Genomic DNA, 17365 nt, shown 5'->3' with positions numbered 1-17365 from the left:
ATATATGAAGCCATTGTTTCGAAGGAATCAAGCATCTATAAAATTATATTTACACATTTTCACTGAAAATAAGCACTATGATTATTGCAAACAAAAGGTAGCCACGTGAAAACAAGCATCTATAAAAAAATATTTACACATTTTCACTGGAAATAAGCACTATGGTCATTGCTGCTTTGCTCTGTTGGGGAGCCAGGCACGAAAGGTACAAAGCCACGTCCGCCAAACATAGGGCGCATATAGGCATCATCAAATCTGCGCCACCAGTAGTGCACTGTACGAGTTGGCTTGGTCAAGAGCGACCGGAGACTGGTCGGCCTTGGAACATTTAGAGGATCGGATTCAGGAGTTTGTGAATCCTCAAGGAACGGTATGAGGAAGGATTTTGGACTTGATGGCTCTGAAAATAGACTACTCGTTGCCCTTGGATTATGGGGCAGCAAAATCCTGATCAATGGCTTCGTCAACAGACCAAATACCTGGAAGGGCAGGACAATTAATAAAATTAAATGCCACTATCATATGTTTAAAAGCATCAAGGAGGACATGAGACCAAGTTGATTTTGATATTATCTTTGGGAAATATGTTATGCACTTAACAGGATACAAGATCTATTGCCAGAACAATTGCATGAAAATGCATGAAAGATCATTATCCTCCACCAAGTCCTCAAATCAAAGGCATATGCACAAGGTCCTTGTCAAAATAAAGAAGATGGTTTGGCTTATTCTGATGGCATTTCTTGATGATCTCGTTAATCTATTTCTCTAAAGTGGAAACTTGAATAGAAACTAGGAGGTGCTAATTTTCTTCTCCATTAAGATTTCATTTCTTTGGACAGGTTAAGTAGTCCCTAACAGGAGACAGACTCGACATTGTGGTAGGGCCATAAACAACTTATCAATGAAAGTGGTAAGGGCTACTATCTGTGATGCAATTTCAGCCCATGAGTTGAAACTTGAAAGCAAAGAACAAAAGAGGATAACTATGCGCACCCACAAGCAAAGAACTGAAAAGCTACATAGATAATTATTTACCACAGTGCTGAAAAGGACTACTGTAATAGTGCAAGTAATCATGATTGCGTTTCCCCGCAACTGAGTATAGCCAGATCGAGTGAACTGCAAGATCATGTTATAGAATCAGAGGGAAAGATCAATCATAAAAGATCATATACCATGTGCAAACATGTCTTCCAATCAACAACAAAACTGTAATCTGAGGACATAAAAGTAATATATGAGGAACTTTATGCATTTAAAAGCCCATGGAAGCTGCAAATTCATTAAGAATAAATCTGTAATTGAAGACACATAAATGTATTACTTGAGAAGAGCCCAAGGAAATTGTTGGGTCGGTATTTGGTATAATCTTCCTAGGAGAAAACTAACTAGGAATACATGAAGCATATAAGTTTTTAGCCTAACCTCCTTACATTTGTTTCTCAGAAGACTATCAAGATCCAACTACAGCTAACAAGTTGACTTTTCCAAGCTCACCTTGCCAAATCTCTGAAATACTATCAAACATGCCTGGAAACCATGGACAGCTTAAAACTTTTTTTTTTTAAATCAGTTCTGGACGACCAAAAAGTTGTCTTCTTCATCAGTAGCGGCACACCGGGATTCCGACCATGAACAGGATCGTTGCCTTTCACTCTTTTGAATAACGGCTCACAAAATGATTAGCAAATCTCCATTTAACTGGAATTGCCAAACTTAAGAACACTGTTTTTTCTTCCATCAACAAATTATATACGTAATCTCCATTTTTAACTTGAAAGAAACACAAATTGAGTTGATCTTTAGAGAAAGAATCAGTTCCATGGGCAGTTCACTGAACAGGAAGCAGGAACCCTTTTATTAAATTCTTAGACAAAGCCACTCGGTAACCCTAGGCAGTGCATGGCGTTGGGCATGAGAAACAACGCATCTCTGCATGTGGAATACTGGTGCATAAATTCTTTAGATCATAAAATCACCTGATTATAAGAAAGTGCCATTGACACTGCTCCCCGCATCAGCCCAGCCCACCAGATAATGACCTGAAAAAGCCGCTCAGTTTCAAGATCTCTCATCCAGTCAATATGCTTCATGAGAAATCAAAGATTAAAACTCACTTGCTGCTTAAGGTTGATCTTCTCACTTGGTGAGTTTTTTGTTAAGTTGGTCATAAATGAAAGAGGAAATACAAAAGCTGCTCGTCCTACCATAACGAATCCTAACAACATGGAACTCAAGCGAATTGATTCTCCTGGGCTGAAAGAGAAAGTATTAGTCATAAGAGTAAACATGAAACTAGATGCAACAGAAAGGACTAACCCAAAGGCATAAATAAGCTTATCGTATAGCAAAACTGTGATATCAGAGTTGAAGTTTTGTTAAAGCATCTCATGAATTGTCCGTGCCATGTTTAAAAGAGAATCTGAACAGTAACATATAATGAATCAACGTGCATGTTGCTTTTTCAACAAGGAGAGTTATCTTCTAAATCATGAATCCTTAACCTCCATTCTAGTTAATCCACAATGTACACACTCTTGTATGCCATGCAATAAGGACGAAATGAAGGCAATAAGCCCACAGTCCTGAATGAGAATTGTTGTAATTTTTGTATGCTTACATGCCTGCAAAGCTAGGAAAACCTAATGCTAAGAGCCTAAATTTATGAACTCAAAGATCGGAATATATGCACGCATGAATACTTTGCAAGGTACTGGGCAATTAGTTGACTCAAAGACAGCTGTTAAATTACTAATAGTTAGCTTACTGCCACATTTTCAACCATTGTCACAAATATTGTTCTCAAGAAAATAATATCAGAGAGGTTTTTTATCGGGTATTTTTAGGTGAAGTTATTCTTCTTGAGAAAATCTTCACAATGTTTAAAAAAAATTTAAAAAAAATCATAAAAGTCATAAAAAACTTAAAATTGTTCAAAATTAAAAGTATTAAAATCTTGGAAAAAAAATCGCGGGATTTTCGTTTTGATGAGAGACTTTTCCCGATTTTTTAGTTTTTTGTGATTTTCTCTATCACGAGGTTTTCGAAAATATCGTGATATATGTGAGTCAATCATGGAAATATGCCAAATGTCCACATACAAATAAGCTGAAATTAAGCTAAAAACTAACTAACCTAAGCAAAATACTGAACTAAAGGGAAAGAAGAGAGCAAAACAGCAAACCACTTCTTTTTTCAACTTTTAATTGTACTTACAAAAGAACTAAAGGGAAAGAAGAGAGAAAAACAGAAAACTACTTATTTTTTCAACTTCCAACTTACAAAATGAACTCACTTCCCTTTATACAGAGAAAGGGATGGATTTCAGATCTGAATTCATTTAACAGTATTTAAAATTATCTAGATCTAGTTACAAAAGTATGAATGCCAAATTTTAAATCTCCTAATCTGCCAAAATGGGTATTCATCTAAAAAGGTCTAAGATCAGATCAAAAAGAGGCCCACTGCACGCCTGCTTACGCTAGGGTGGTGGACCGCCAAACATCGTTTTTGCCATTAATCAAAGGTGGTGGCTTCGGCGGAGGTTTTGAGCATGGAACGTGAGCTTCGACTCCGTCCAAAGGCGGGTTTGGATCAGGATTCGGATTCCCGAACTCGAAAATCGGGTGTAACGGATCCAAATCGGGTCCCACTCCCGAACGGATCCGATCCGGTTCCATAAGGAACCGGGACGCTCCCGCGGGCTCGCTTTCGCCTTCCGCCTCAAGTAGAGGCGGAAAGGGAAAACCGCCCCCACTGCAGGGGAGCGCCCACCGCCTCCCCCCTTTCATGTCGGGGGGGGATTGGGCGGCGGAGGGCGGCCGCCCCCGTCTTCTTCTTCTCCGGCGGGCGGCGAGCCCACTAGCGGAGCCCCGTTCGGGCGGCAGAGGCCACTAGTTTTCAACGACAAGCGTCGGGCGGCAGGTCGACCCTGCTGCTGCCGCTGGTTGCAAAACCGGCACCTCCCCTAGCCGGAAGAGGGGTCGCCGACGAGCGCAAGTCCACCGGCAGTCTACCCACGGCGACGGGAAGGTCCGGCGACGGAGACGCCTCCAGCCGCTGTCCACCCCCAATGGGCAGAGCAGAGAGTGAGGGGCGGGCTCCGTTGGTTCCGGCTGCCATTCGGGCTCCTTCTCCGGTCGAAGACAGGGCTGCCGACGTCCCCCATCCCTCCCAGCGACTACCCACACCAACGGCGGGTCTCAGTGCAGGCGGCTTGTGGGATGAAGACAACGGCAGGATGGCGTCTCTCCGTCCGGCGACTTCCCTGGTTCCATCTTCCCCAACGGTGGTCGGCCTCCATCGATCCTCTGATCGAACGCCCTCATCTCCGGTCGCTAGCCGCTGTTGGGTTGAAGGAGGCGCCTGCTCTTGGGTCTCTCTCCCGCCGACGGTTGGCTTCAACCGCTTTTGCATCTTCAGCATCGGCTCGCCTTGGCAGATCGCAGGGGTGATCGCCCCTCGTGCCGTGTTTGCCGACGGGCAGTGGGTTGGGCGGCGAAACCGGCAGCTTCTGTCCATGATGAGCAGGCTGAACAACGGCAACTAGTCGACGGCTCCAATATCCCCCCAAATCAGATTTACTCGGGTTGGAGGCAGCAGAAAGTCCATGGAAGCTCCCTGCAAGTTGCAGAACTGAACGGAACGTATCCTTAATCTCGTCCGTAGAGGCTTCAATCTCATCCAACTTTCTTGCCGTAGCAGCAAATCCTTGTCTGATATAAGATAATTAGGTAGATTCATGCCTTGCTAAGGTCAGTAGGGTTTGCTGCACTTGGTCCATTAATGGCGAACTCAGATGCCCGAAAAGCCTCCTTCTGATACCAATTAATGCAAGACGGATTAAGATTAACGAGTCTTAACCCGTCCGCTCTCACAACTAAGCTAAAATTAAGCTAAAAACTATCTAAAACTTGAGCAAAATTCTGAATTAATGGGAAGGGAGAGAAAAACAGCAAACCACTTCTTTTTTCAACTTTATTTACAAAATGAACCCACGAAGGGATGGATTTCAGATCTGGATTAATAATTTACAGTATTTGAAATTATCCAAATCTAGTTAAAAAAGTATGGATTTGAATTATCTTGGAAATCTTATTATATGTTTATTGATCATATATATGTGTAATTGTGTATATGTAGCCATATATGCATATACTGCAAATATACTTCATACATAGGTTCTTTTCTCTTACTTTTTTTTTTCCTTTCTGTATTTTTATTTTTTATCTTTGTATTTGTATGTTAAGTCAGTTTGGGTCATTTTTAGTCGTTGACGGGGAGTTAGGTTGCCATGGCTAGTTCCCACAGCTACACTATTAGTTGCTGCACATTTAAGGGTTCCCCTTCTTGCCTCTGCTTTCCCGAGGACTAGATTACCTATTTATTTTGTACCTTAGTGCACTTGTGATGTTGAGGGATTAGTTCGGAGTGCTATTTATCAAATTCATTATCTGAACTTTGATTTTGTGTATTTGAGATCTAATTTACATATATCTATAACTTGATTCATAAATGAAAAGAAATGCATGAAAGAATTCCAGGTAAAAACTGAAAGATCTTAAGTTTGAGGATGCACTTATAATGAGCTCAGGCTTACTAGACTGCCACTAGATTTTTAACACAGTTGCTTGATCTATTTTATACAATTTTTTTTTTGAAGTTAGATCCTCATTAGCATGAACCTGTATTTTGTACCTTAGTGCACTTGTGATGTTGAGTGATTAGTTCAGAGTGCTATTTATCAAATTCATTATCTGAACTTTGATTTTGTGTATTTGAGATCTAATTTACATATATCTATAACTTGATTCATAAATGAAAAGAAATGCACGAAAGAATTCCAGGTAAAAGCTGAAAGATCTTAAGTTTGAGGATGCACTTATAATGAGCTCAGGCTTAATACTAGACTGCCACTAGATTTTGAACACAGTTGCTTGATCTATTTTATACATTTTTTTTTTGAAGTTAGATCCTCATTAGCATGAACCTGAGGACTGTGAAGGTCATAAAAGCAGGTGAAGATGTTAGCCTTGAAGGATCTAAGAGTTAGCTTCTGATCAGACACACCTCGAAACATTCTTTGGATAGAAATACATACAGGTGCTCAATGATGTCTAACATCTATAGGAGGCAATCACTTTTTCACATGCAAAAGTCTTAAGATCAAGATCAAACAATCAGCAAGGTTCAGTACTTCCTGTCAGTTACTATATATATGATTGATGCACTTAGCAAGTTGAAAATCGTGTCCAAATTTACTTCGCTGAACTCCGCTCAACTTGAGTTGGGCCCATTTCTTTTATCCATTTTTACTAGGAACGAATGGGACATGGTCCCAATCAATTGATTTTTCTCATTTGAATGAAAGACTTCCAAACCACTATCAGCATTCTCTGTGTCAAACCACCTGTGCAAATAATTACACAGTAAAGTATTTTACATTGTTAACAAGCTTGAAGTGCCTAACAAGGACGATAAGTTCCAAGTTCATCTTTAATTAGAGAAGATTTGATTAACCTTGAGCATGTTTAGTAAGAACTAGAATCTATGGATCTTTGCCATCTAAGCTTATGCGTCTTTGGTACAAGCCATACCTGCTGCTTACTAGTCGCCACTTCTCAATATCCAATGCATCCATACCAACATAGAGAAAGATAAACGTCTCAGCAATGAACGACATGGTAGCGAATGCATGTCTGAAATGGACACAAACAACAACAAAGAAATGTGATGAGGAGCTCTGAACATTCATATCATTCAAATTATTTAGTGACAATGTGCTTAACCTACTTGGTGGTAACTCGTGAACTCTCTGTCACATTATGCCAGGTATAGTGAGACATCACAATCCCACAAAAGAAAACTGTCAGAATGGCACTTAGATTAAAAATCTGCAGGGGAAAAAAGAGAAAAGGACAGATAAATTTTGCAACTGATCAGCTCTTAAAGCTCCCACGACTAGAAAGCATAAAATTCCCAAAGGACTGAGACAACATATAAATACAAAAAGTGAAATATTTAGCAGCAACAAAAGTAACAAAATCCATACTTCAGCTAACATATAAGACAGATATGCCATCAGTATCATTAATGCAACTTCTCTATCTGTGGAATGCCTGCAAAGAAGAAAAAGGAAACATTTCAGAGGAAAGAACGGGAACATCCTCTATAGATGAGAGGTAAGGGCAAAAGCAAAACCTATACGTTCATCTTCTCGTGAACGAAAACATGAAAACAAGAGCTTCTGATGGAAAGATGAACCAAATCCGAAAACTAGAGGAACTTTATCATTGGAAAGGACTGCTTGAGTCTAGCTAAAAAATTGCTTTAGTTTAGGGGCTACACATTCAACTTCAACAATAAGTTCAACGGGAGGAAGCAACCTTCACGTGCTTTTCATACAAGGCAACCAGCCTATGAACTAGGATAGAAACCTTAATCGGTTGAAGTGCAACGTCAATCGTAGCAAGCCCAAGATACCCTTGCTTAACTGAATACTCTGTTTATCTTTTATATGACTGTCACCTGAACACTCCATCTCTTGGTGTGTTTTTTTTTCTTTCAGATATTCCAAGAATATATAGCCTTTTTGCACATATATAGCTGATACAAGCTTAAAGTGGCAAAGAACTACAGATAACAAATGCTGCATATTATGCATGGAAAAGTGAACCAAGTATTCCGAAGAATTACTAACCTGCCAAAATAAAGCTTTTTTATCGTATATGCACTCAGAAGTCCAGCCTGCAGAAAGGAAAAATGTAAACTATCCTGTTACAAACTATTGAAAGGGATACAACACAACATTCACATGCAGAAGTGAAACTAATTATTCTCAATGACAACGTGGAACTTACAACTATTCCAAGGAAAGTGCTCATCACAAATAAATAAAGGAAACTGAGAATCAATTCCGATGCAGTAGTAGAGCTGACATGGCTCAGATCAAAGTTCTGGATAGCATTAAACAACACCACTGAAGTGGCGTCATTCACTACACCTTCACCAAAAACCAGGCTATAAAGAAATGGGGTCTCCTCCTGGTTAAGGACCTGTCACAAAATGAATTTGTTCAGCAAGTATTGCAGCATGTAATTTGAAATAAAGGATTAGCAAACACACCTGTAGAGTGCAAACAGAATCTGTTGCAGAAAATATTGCTCCAATTGCTGTAAAATGGTTGCACGGATTCATAGAATTGCAAAAAAACATAATCAGAAAAACATGCATTTGTGATCACGTTAATGGACACATAACTGCCACAGAGAGAGAGAGAGAGAGAGAGAGAGAGAGAGAGTACCAAGATAGTCTCCAAAATCCAACAGAGCTACATCATAGTTCTTGAACAATAACCATGCCCCTGGAACAAGAACCAAACAGAATAGAATCAGAGGAGTAAAAATTAACAGTTCCTGCTTCAAACATCATTAGAACAAAACAACTGAAAAGTATTCTGAGAGAAGTCGTGTTAGAACGACATCTCAGGACCCACAGGATCCAAAAGAAGACTCATGATAGCAACAGATCTGGATGAGATGATATTAAACGGATGAGGGAAGACACAAAAAAGACAGGGCTCATAACCGAAAAGATTTGACAGTGTTATTAAGACTCGAAGTTGTAAGCCACTCAAGCTGAACCACATTAAACCCGATTCTTTGTTGTCAATCTTCTTTGTTTTGTGTGTGGCGTTGCTTCCCTTTCTGCTCATACCATTGCTTCATGTAACTGACCTCATGAACTAAACAAAGAAGCCATCAACCAAATGGCTGCCAGAAAATAGGGCTTGTTCTGTAGAAAATAAGCAAACACCACATAATGATGTGCCTTTTACGATGCCCAAGTACATTATCCTCTTTTCAGCGCAAGTACCATATAGCACATACAAGCAGTACCTGCAAAGTTTTGCCTACTCCATTTGTGATTTCAGGTTGTTCATCCACTCGTTTTATTGATTAGAATAACACGAAATGCTCTGCTTTTTACAGAAAAATTCACATCCCACTTTTCAGGGTACAGCTCTAGCAACCCACACTTAGGAAGTATAGTTGCAACATCTCTAGAATGTACTCCATCATTCTGAACAAAGAGAAGCATCAGGTTGATGACCTTTAGCTCATGTTACCACCAATAAGGGAAAAGTCATGACTATGGGCCCAGAAAACTTTGAACACATGGAGTGAAGGGGTTTAGTTGCTGCTCTTTGAAAGGTTCAGGACTGGATTTTACTCGACCAGCAAAAAGGAAAAAGGCACGTTTATGTAATGAATAAAGAATCCACTACAAAAACACATTAAATCATGGAAACCTTAGTTGTCAAATTCGTGACTAGTTAGAGTAGTCAGTTGAGTCAGATGTTGACCAACTTGTGTCTTACTCTAGCAACAAGTTGGTCAGACTAGTGAATCAGTTAGCCTAGTCATTGGTTGAATGATTAATCCCTGATCTGAAATACATATGACAATTCTTTATATAGATAGATATGTTTCTATGTTTATTTCCATATAAATATAATTTTTCATTTATCAATAGCCAATAGGCTTGGACCTAGTTGGACTGACTAATCCTGGCTGTGTCCTGTATAACCCTTTTAAGGTCCCAAACAACCTATGTCTGTCTTCCAATTTTGACAATTTAGCTGGAAGCATGGGAAATTCAAAGACCTGTTACATTATCCTCTAAAGAATTGATCATATTTTGTACAAGGCTGATATCAAAAGAAAGTTTATGAACCAGTAGATTGATCTGCAACAGCCACCGAAAGTCCAAAAAAGCAAGATTTTGCCCGTCACATATTGGTCCACGGCACAACTTACTCTTCTAGTGAGTAGTTCTTTAGTTGTCTAATCCAACTTCAGGGGAAAACAAACAAGCCAGTTCAGTATCCCAGGTCAAAATAACTTGAGTCTTACCGGCTGAAATAATGCCAAAGGATATTAGTGTGCCAACTGCACCAAAAAACATAATGGTTATGAAGTTACGAAAAAATTGCTTCTTTTTCACCTGGAACCTGAAACACCAAAATTTCAGCAAATGGCAGTGTGGAAGAGTAATTGACATAAATATTAGCTGAACAGCATAAAATCACTGACATCAACTTTGGACAAGGTAGGACAATATAAATATAACCAACTTCCAAAACACAACATTGTCCATCTAAGTGCCATCATTTATCAGTACTCGCCACATATTCCAAATGTTCCATTTGATAATAATGAAAAGAAGACACAATTGTACACAAACACATACTATGTATCATAGTCAGAAACAAATTCTGGAGTTTTCATTGGCAATTTTTTCTCGAATATTAATCACAAAATTTGTTTTTCTCATGAAAAATTAGAGAATTGAAGAGCATTAAAAATATACAAAATACGATATTCTATGAAACTATGAGTTTTCTACAATTTTTCTTAAGAACATTAAAAAATTCAAAATAATTATTAAAATGCTAAAATATACCAAAAAAGGTCTGAACTCTGAAGTATATGAAAATCATTCTTTTTTAAATATCATGAATCCCTAAAGAAAATTTTAAATCAAAACTGAATTAGATGATATTTTAAAAGAAATTAACACATTCCCATTTTGTCATTCACTTTTTTTTCAAAATTATTTTAATATTTTGAAATGCAACTGATATTTGTCACATACAGATTCACCAGTAACATTCTCATCAAATTCTTAATAGGACTTCTAGGAATTTATTTTCTTCATATGTAAATATCTCTCAGAACTAGTTGAGGAAGATTAAGAAATAATGAATTCCATAGTGATTTTCTCAAAATGATAAAGAAATACTATATATTTTTTTTAAATATAAAAGAAAATGGAAAAAAACTAAAATCACAAACAGGAAGTACATAATACATAGAAAGGGAATTTTTTCAAGGAACTTGCAGAAGCACGGTAGTAGTCACATAACTGGATATATCTTTTGGCAACATTTTGAAAATATCATGCTATTGTGCATATCAATGGCTGGTTCAAAAATGCTGCAACAGCCGACAATGATGATTTTTCAGGGCAATAATTTACAGACTGAAACGCTACTTTGCCTATAATTGACTGACTTACATATTATATGTGTGTATATAAAAGAGATACTTCGTGCAACACTATAATTTGAGAAGCTTTCTTCTTTCCTAAGTAGTGTCTTGAAGTAAACCTAAAATTACAAACAACAAAACAAAAACAACAATGCCATTTGGGCAGTATTGGAAGAACAAACGGTCATACTGGTCTGTTATGCATAATTTTTTGACTTCCTGCATTGCTTCTTAATTTTTACTCCTTAGGGAACCCTCAAACAACACAAGCATTGGATGCCCCATGATATCTCATGAAGTCGTCATCTTGGACACATTTGACAAATTGGAAAATAGCAAGAAGACTAGCATGAACATTGCATAACGATATCGAACATAGATCCAGAAGCAATATCTCAAGATGCAGTCAAATCCATATGAACTCTGGATCCATTTTTTGGACTTCTATTACCTATGTTATTTTTCTAATCAGCCATGACTTCTGAAACCCATTCTATGGTGACGCTTATGTCCGAAATCTAGAATAAGCAGTTTGGCATCTCTTGGCCACATCAGGGAAAGGAATACTAAGCCATTGATTTCCTGCCCAGAAATAACAATTGTTGTTATGCTATAGCCAAATTTGCATCAGATATAGCTGCTATCATATCTGACTGTCTGGAGATTTCCTAACCTGACTCAGAAGGGGTTCGGGTTCAATATCAAAAGTACAAAACATTTGAACTGCTACATGTAACTGGATTCAGATGTCTGTGAAAATCATATATAGACTGGATTCAGAAAGAAAAAACCTAGACAATATCCATATCTGACTACCTATCAGATTTAGATCTTCTTATTGAATTCAACTATTTGAACTTGGACATAAGTTGACTATCAGATTAGATCCGACCATCTGAATGATTGACATCCTCACATCCTGGTACATGCATCACATGAAAGATCAACTATATAAAGCAAAACCAGAGATACATTTTCTAGTAAACATCACAACACGCGCTGACACAAACACAACCCACCTAGAACTTTTATCAAGACAATCATCCTTTCGATCATGAAAATCTAGAAGATAAGAACATACCCTGCATTGAATATGATAGGTGGAAGAAGATAAATGAAGAAAAGATCCTCACTGAAGACCAGGATACGAGAGCTTTTTCCTCCTGTACTCAGCAAAATGAAACCTCCAGTACATAACCCCTAGGCAAAGAAGACCCTATCAGTAATGCACTTCAGAGAGAGATAAATGAATAATGCACAGCTTGGTACTCACACTGACGAGGGCTGTAATAGATTCATTCATCCATCTGTTCTCTTCTAGCAGATGACCAATTATGATACAGGTGCATAGGAGTGTCACAAATATGTTTATTGCAACAATAGAAGCATGATCAGAAGCACCGACGAGGCCCAATCTCAACAGCATTGAATGAAAGGACCCCATATTCGTCATCTCCATGGTTCTAATGTGCTGGAAATACAGAGGAGAACAAGAGAATGCTCAGTCAGCCAATCACCACCTCATTCAGCAGACTAGAAACTCGAATACTGTAATATCAACAATCATTATGGCCTGAAAACAAACCTTTGGACAAGTCCATACCAGATAATTCTTTATATTAAGGCATCACCACCAACATCAAGGAATAGACTCAGACAATCATCAAGTAAGCAACTTGCTAATGCAGCCTGTTAGTCCAGTAGTAATACAGAAAATCGATCAGAATCCACCAAAATTTGTGGAAGCCAATTGGACCGCATACCACATTAAACATATAATCCTATCATTCAAATTCCTTTTCCAGCTAATAATGCAATTGAGTACCATTCAGAAGCACGAAGTAGGCAATTCAAGAACGAATTTCCCAGGCCCAAGCTAGAGGCACAAGCAAACATACAGGATCTAGCTTGTGACATTGTGCGACACTGTAATGTATTATGCACTCCTTTAGTTATTTATTGCATGTATCAACTAACTGCACGAAATGGTCCAAATGAAACAATATTTTCATAAAACTGCAAAGTTGAGGAAAATGAAAGAGAGAGAAATTGACCCAAACACCTCTGAAAATGCCATAAAAGAAATCGTCAAATTTTTCCATTAGCCAAAAAGAAGTTGGCACTTTTTTGCCAATGCCACCTTCTACCTAATTTTTGAGTGATAATCCTTGACTCTAGATCATCTAAATTTTAAGTAACACTCATTTAACTCTACAAAAAAATTGCCATTAAATTTAGGGGACACTCTTGAAAAAGGTCATCGGAATACTTTAGCAACTCTCTTCAAGTTTTAATACAAAGAGTTAAAACAGACTACGTAAATGATATTAGTTTAGAAAAAAAGGTTGGTGATTCTTCTTCTTCTTCTTCAATGTTTGCATCATGTATCCAATTAATTTGCATAATTTTTATGCAGATTTTGTAATATGTATCCAAAAGGCACCAGATGTGTTATATACATATTAGATAATAATGTTAATCTCTAAAAATGTTAAACTTGCTCTTTGTTATGAATACAGAGAAGCTTTTAGATGAAGAAGCTTGCTTACTGAATGTGATGTACTATCTTATTATGCTCATTATCACGTTATGAAATGTTTGATATGTCAATATCATTGTGACATTAATTTTTTTGTCGGTTTCTTTGGTATTTATTTATTATTTTTCAGTCTATTTGTTACTTCTATACTTAACCATGCATTTTATTGGTTTGTTTTACTAGGGGAGATTGTATCTACCTCAACTTAGGAGATTGTATCTACCTCAACTTAGGCTCTAAACTCAAATCATTGCATAGGTTGGACCTATCACTTTTCATGGCATAGGGTAGAAAGGTTGGTGAAAATGATGGTAGAGATAACAGTAGTGATCGTGATATGAAAATAGAAGTGTAATAGTGAGGAACATAGTGGATGGATGTAATGGAAATGATGGTGGTCGAGTGATAGAGGTGGTGATAGTGGTACATGAATATAGATATCAAGTCAATGGCAGATAATGTGGGGTATATAAGGAAAAATAGTTGTGAAGGTGATGATGAAAATGATAGTGGTGGTATGAATGGTAAGGATATTGTGGTGAACGAAGGCAGAGGTGAAAATTGTGGTGGTTCAAATGGTGAGGGGTTGTATCATGGCTGTTTGAGTGCGTTGTACCACAAGGAGGAAAGGGACCAGCGTAGGCCCCAAACACTGATCTCTGCCATTTTGCCAAAAAAAAAAAATCAGAAAGTTCCAACTAGTAAATGCTATAGCTTATAAACTGTCCCAGAAACTAGAAAATCAGAAAGCTTATGATATGTAATGTTCATTTGGTGAAATTTTTCTTAAATATTTTGTAAAATGGAATTCTTCTGTCCCAAACACTTTTCTGTCACCAATACCAACTTTTGCTTAAACACTAAAACTATCCATATCACTAGAAGAGTTTTCCAAAAAATTGGCAACAACTTCCAACATGTATAAAAGCATTGTTCAAGCTTTAGAAGACAACCTTTCATAGTGAAGGAGTAGTGACCAAACTTAAGTTCTCAAAGTATAGCTGGTAAAAACGAAAACTGGAGGGTAAGATTCTTAACAAAAGGAATTGGTTTATTTGGTTCCAAATGCAAAATTATTATTTTCTTATTTTCCAAGTACCAATAATAAAGATCAGTCCAGTTTTTATCAGATCTCAAATTTGAATCACATTGGGAATTGAAAATAAAATCATACACTTTTGGCTCTCTAGTTTGATCTCCTAGAGAGAAAATTGTGCACTATGAAATTCTTTCTTTTCCAAACTATCAGCAATAATTTCCATTCCTGTTTCATCAGTTCTCAAATTTGAATCAAATTGAAAGTTGAAAATAATATCCTATGCCTGTTGTGCTCTAATTTGGTTACCTAGAGAGAATATCGTGCATGTGTGGAGTTCTTTCTTTTCCAAACTATGAGCAATAAAGTTCAACTCCATTTTCATCAGATCTCAGGTTTGAATAACATTGCAAGTTGAAAATAAAATGCTACAATTTTGGGCTCTAATTAGGTTTCCTGGGGAGAATTTCTTGCACGTATCAATTTTTTTTAACTTTTAAGTGATCCATCCAAGTAAAACTAAATTAATCCCATAGTGTGCCATTTTCATATGTTGTTTCACATGTTGCTAACAATGATCTACACCATCAAAAGTACAAGAAGAAGCCACTGAAAGCAACCACCGTAGCCCCTCAAGGGCTTCCTTTGCCTACTAAACTATATGTATATAGTTGGCTTGATGCTTATCACCAAAGGAATTCCTTCAATCAGAAATTCTCAATCAATGAATACGTGGCAACTAGCACCATGAATGAAAATAAAATACAAATGGCAAGATGGCCATGAAAGGAATGGTGCCTTAACAGCCAGTAGTGACCATCAGACCCAAATTCCTTACATAGGAAGTTGTCAACCAATGAACACATGAGGCAAATAGCGGTATGAAGGCAAACCAAATACAAACAGTAATCAACAAACAAATCAATAATCTAGCCCAACTTCCCTCCCTCCTCTTCTGTACCTAAAAGACAGACATAGAGACAACCACCAAGACAGAGAGCCAGAGACAGCGTGTCAATCAGATAATCCCCTCTGTAGCGCCAACAGAAAATTCATCTCAGAGGATCATCTTACCGTGCTTGATCGACCAGAACCGCGAAACTTCTCAAACAAACTTTCATAACCATGAATGATATGCAAACACTCGTTTGGCTCAATTCTTCACATTTAAACACGTACCACAAACAATAACTGTTCTCTGAGAGAGAGAGACGCCAACCGGGCGGAGAAGAAGACGGTACTACCGGCGACGACCAACCAGGCGAGGTCTACGATCCCGACCACGAGGTTTCTTCCCGCAACAAGAAAGAAGAAGAACAACTGAACCCGAAAAATGCGGAAGTAGAACAAGCAAGGAAAATACTTGCGAAGGGAGAGAGGAAGGAGGAATAAGAGCCGAAAGTGCCTTCAGAGAGAAAGAGAGAGAGGAAAAACGGAAAAAACGGAATGAGGGGAGAGAGAGAGATGCCAACGAAGAGAGAGACTCGAAGGAGAGGAGGAAGGGAACAAGGGGTCACTCTCTGAATTCTCTGCCTAACAATTTGCGGACACCCGTTAAATTCTCTTTATTTGCTGGTAGAAGGTTTCTTCTTCTTAAAATAACAGAGAGGCCGAGAACCATCATCCAGTTAAGCTTGTATTTTTATTTTTTTCATAAAGCCGATATAGATGCATAATGTTGAAAATCTGAAAAAAAAAAAAAACAAGTTGTTGTTTATGACAAATGAAATTTTATGAGTTAATAAAGCTACCATCATTCATTGAAGTTAATCTATTATCAGAAGTGGAGTCACATATGGGCTAGCCCCTCGATGTTTCTTTTTTTTGAAATGAATATCTTTAAATATTTACTATTTTACATACGTGAGTGCACTTTCAGACATGAAAATTTATAAAGAATGCTTCTTCAAATTTTTTTTTTTGGGTTTTGCCCCTGCATATTTTATATATATATATATATATATATATATATATATAACTAATCATAAAATCACATAACTCTGTATTGAGTAAAATAATATACAAAATAACATTGAAACAGTCTGGTGATAAAGAATTTCATAATTCATTTAATTTTTTCAGATGTTTCCAATCCGAGTGTTTTTCCATACAAAGTGGCGCGGTACCCGTTTGGAAAATTTAAACATTTTGCTTCACATACGAGAAAAATTATCTGTGCAACAAGTGGCGTGCTTCCATTGGTTCGGTAGAGCATCAGGGGAACAACAATAAGTTTACTTCGTTATGAAGAGAATCTTTGACGCGACAAGTGGCGTACTCCCATTGGACCAAAATTACACATAATTAAATCCCACCTGCTTTTTTGTTATCAAATAGTTCAAGCAACTTGAATTTTAAAAGTTAGTTAACGTTATCAGAATCCGTGTTTATCGCCTATACTTACTCAAATTCAAACGATCAACGGGCGACGTGGCCTTTTTCAAAATATCGGTTAATGACAACAGTGGGCGGGAAAAAACTAACCCTTCATAAAAAATAATGCGGAAATTGAGATACAACTTGGAGGAATCGGGTGTGGAATGATGCGGTTTATTCCAGGGACCTAGCTCTTTCATTTGTCGGTTAATTATGCTCTCAAATTCGATATTTCCGTATTCATTCAGCATCTATGTATCAAATGATTTTGCATTTTTACTTTTCGACAAAAAAAGAAGAAGAGAAAATTAAACATGTATATAACTAAAGGATGTGCATGCGCTGATTTACTTATTCACA

At 37.6% G+C, this 17365-nt stretch overlaps 1 protein-coding gene across 7 annotated transcripts; it reads right to left on the bottom strand.

Annotated features, from left to right (window-relative positions):
* Positions 1-5: 5 nt before the first annotated feature.
* Positions 6-16107, bottom strand: LOC116254968 (sodium/hydrogen exchanger 1-like). 7 transcript variants are annotated; one of them, XM_031630647.2, is made up of 16 exons: positions 15809-16107; positions 12640-12743; positions 12328-12525; positions 12136-12254; positions 9918-10015; positions 8306-8365; positions 8128-8174; positions 7863-8057; positions 7703-7749; positions 7055-7121; positions 6796-6896; positions 6600-6701; positions 2121-2259; positions 1983-2045; positions 1039-1122; positions 6-479 (listed from the first exon to the last, which is right to left on the bottom strand). In XM_031630647.2, exons 3-16 carry the CDS (start codon positions 12511-12513, stop codon positions 144-146), a joined length of 1644 nt encoding a protein of 547 aa, XP_031486507.1. In that variant the 5' UTR covers positions 12514-12525; positions 12640-12743; positions 15809-16107; the 3' UTR covers positions 6-143. The 7 variants fall into 7 exon arrangements, with proteins under 7 accessions (XP_031486507.1, XP_031486509.1, XP_031486510.1 ...); XM_031630649.2 differs by having other exon boundaries at positions 12658-12743; XM_031630650.2 differs by having other exon boundaries at positions 15849-16107.
* Positions 16108-17365: the final 1258 nt, after the last annotated feature.

Source organism: Nymphaea colorata, chromosome 5, assembly GCF_008831285.2.
Source record: "Nymphaea colorata isolate Beijing-Zhang1983 chromosome 5, ASM883128v2, whole genome shotgun sequence".
NCBI classification, from domain to species: Eukaryota; Viridiplantae; Streptophyta; class Magnoliopsida; order Nymphaeales; family Nymphaeaceae; genus Nymphaea; species Nymphaea colorata.
Note: the sequence above shows the minus strand (reverse complement) of the source record. Positions and strands in the feature narration are given on the sequence as shown.

What these genes read in the sequence shown, in the direction of transcription:
- LOC116254968 (XM_031630647.2), bottom strand. Translation starts at nt 12,513, where the DNA reads ATGGAGATGACGAATATGGGGTCCTTTCATTCAATGCTGTTGAGATTG. An exon ending in GGATTTTGGAGACTATCTTG is followed by an intron (nt 8,175 to 8,305) that starts GTACTCTCTCTC and finishes ACCATTTTACAG; the next exon opens with CAATTGGAGCAATATTTTCT. An exon ending in TAGTCCTTTTCAGCACTGTG is followed by an intron (nt 480 to 1,038) that starts GTAAATAATTAT and finishes CTGCCCTTCCAG; the next exon opens with GTATTTGGTCTGTTGACGAA.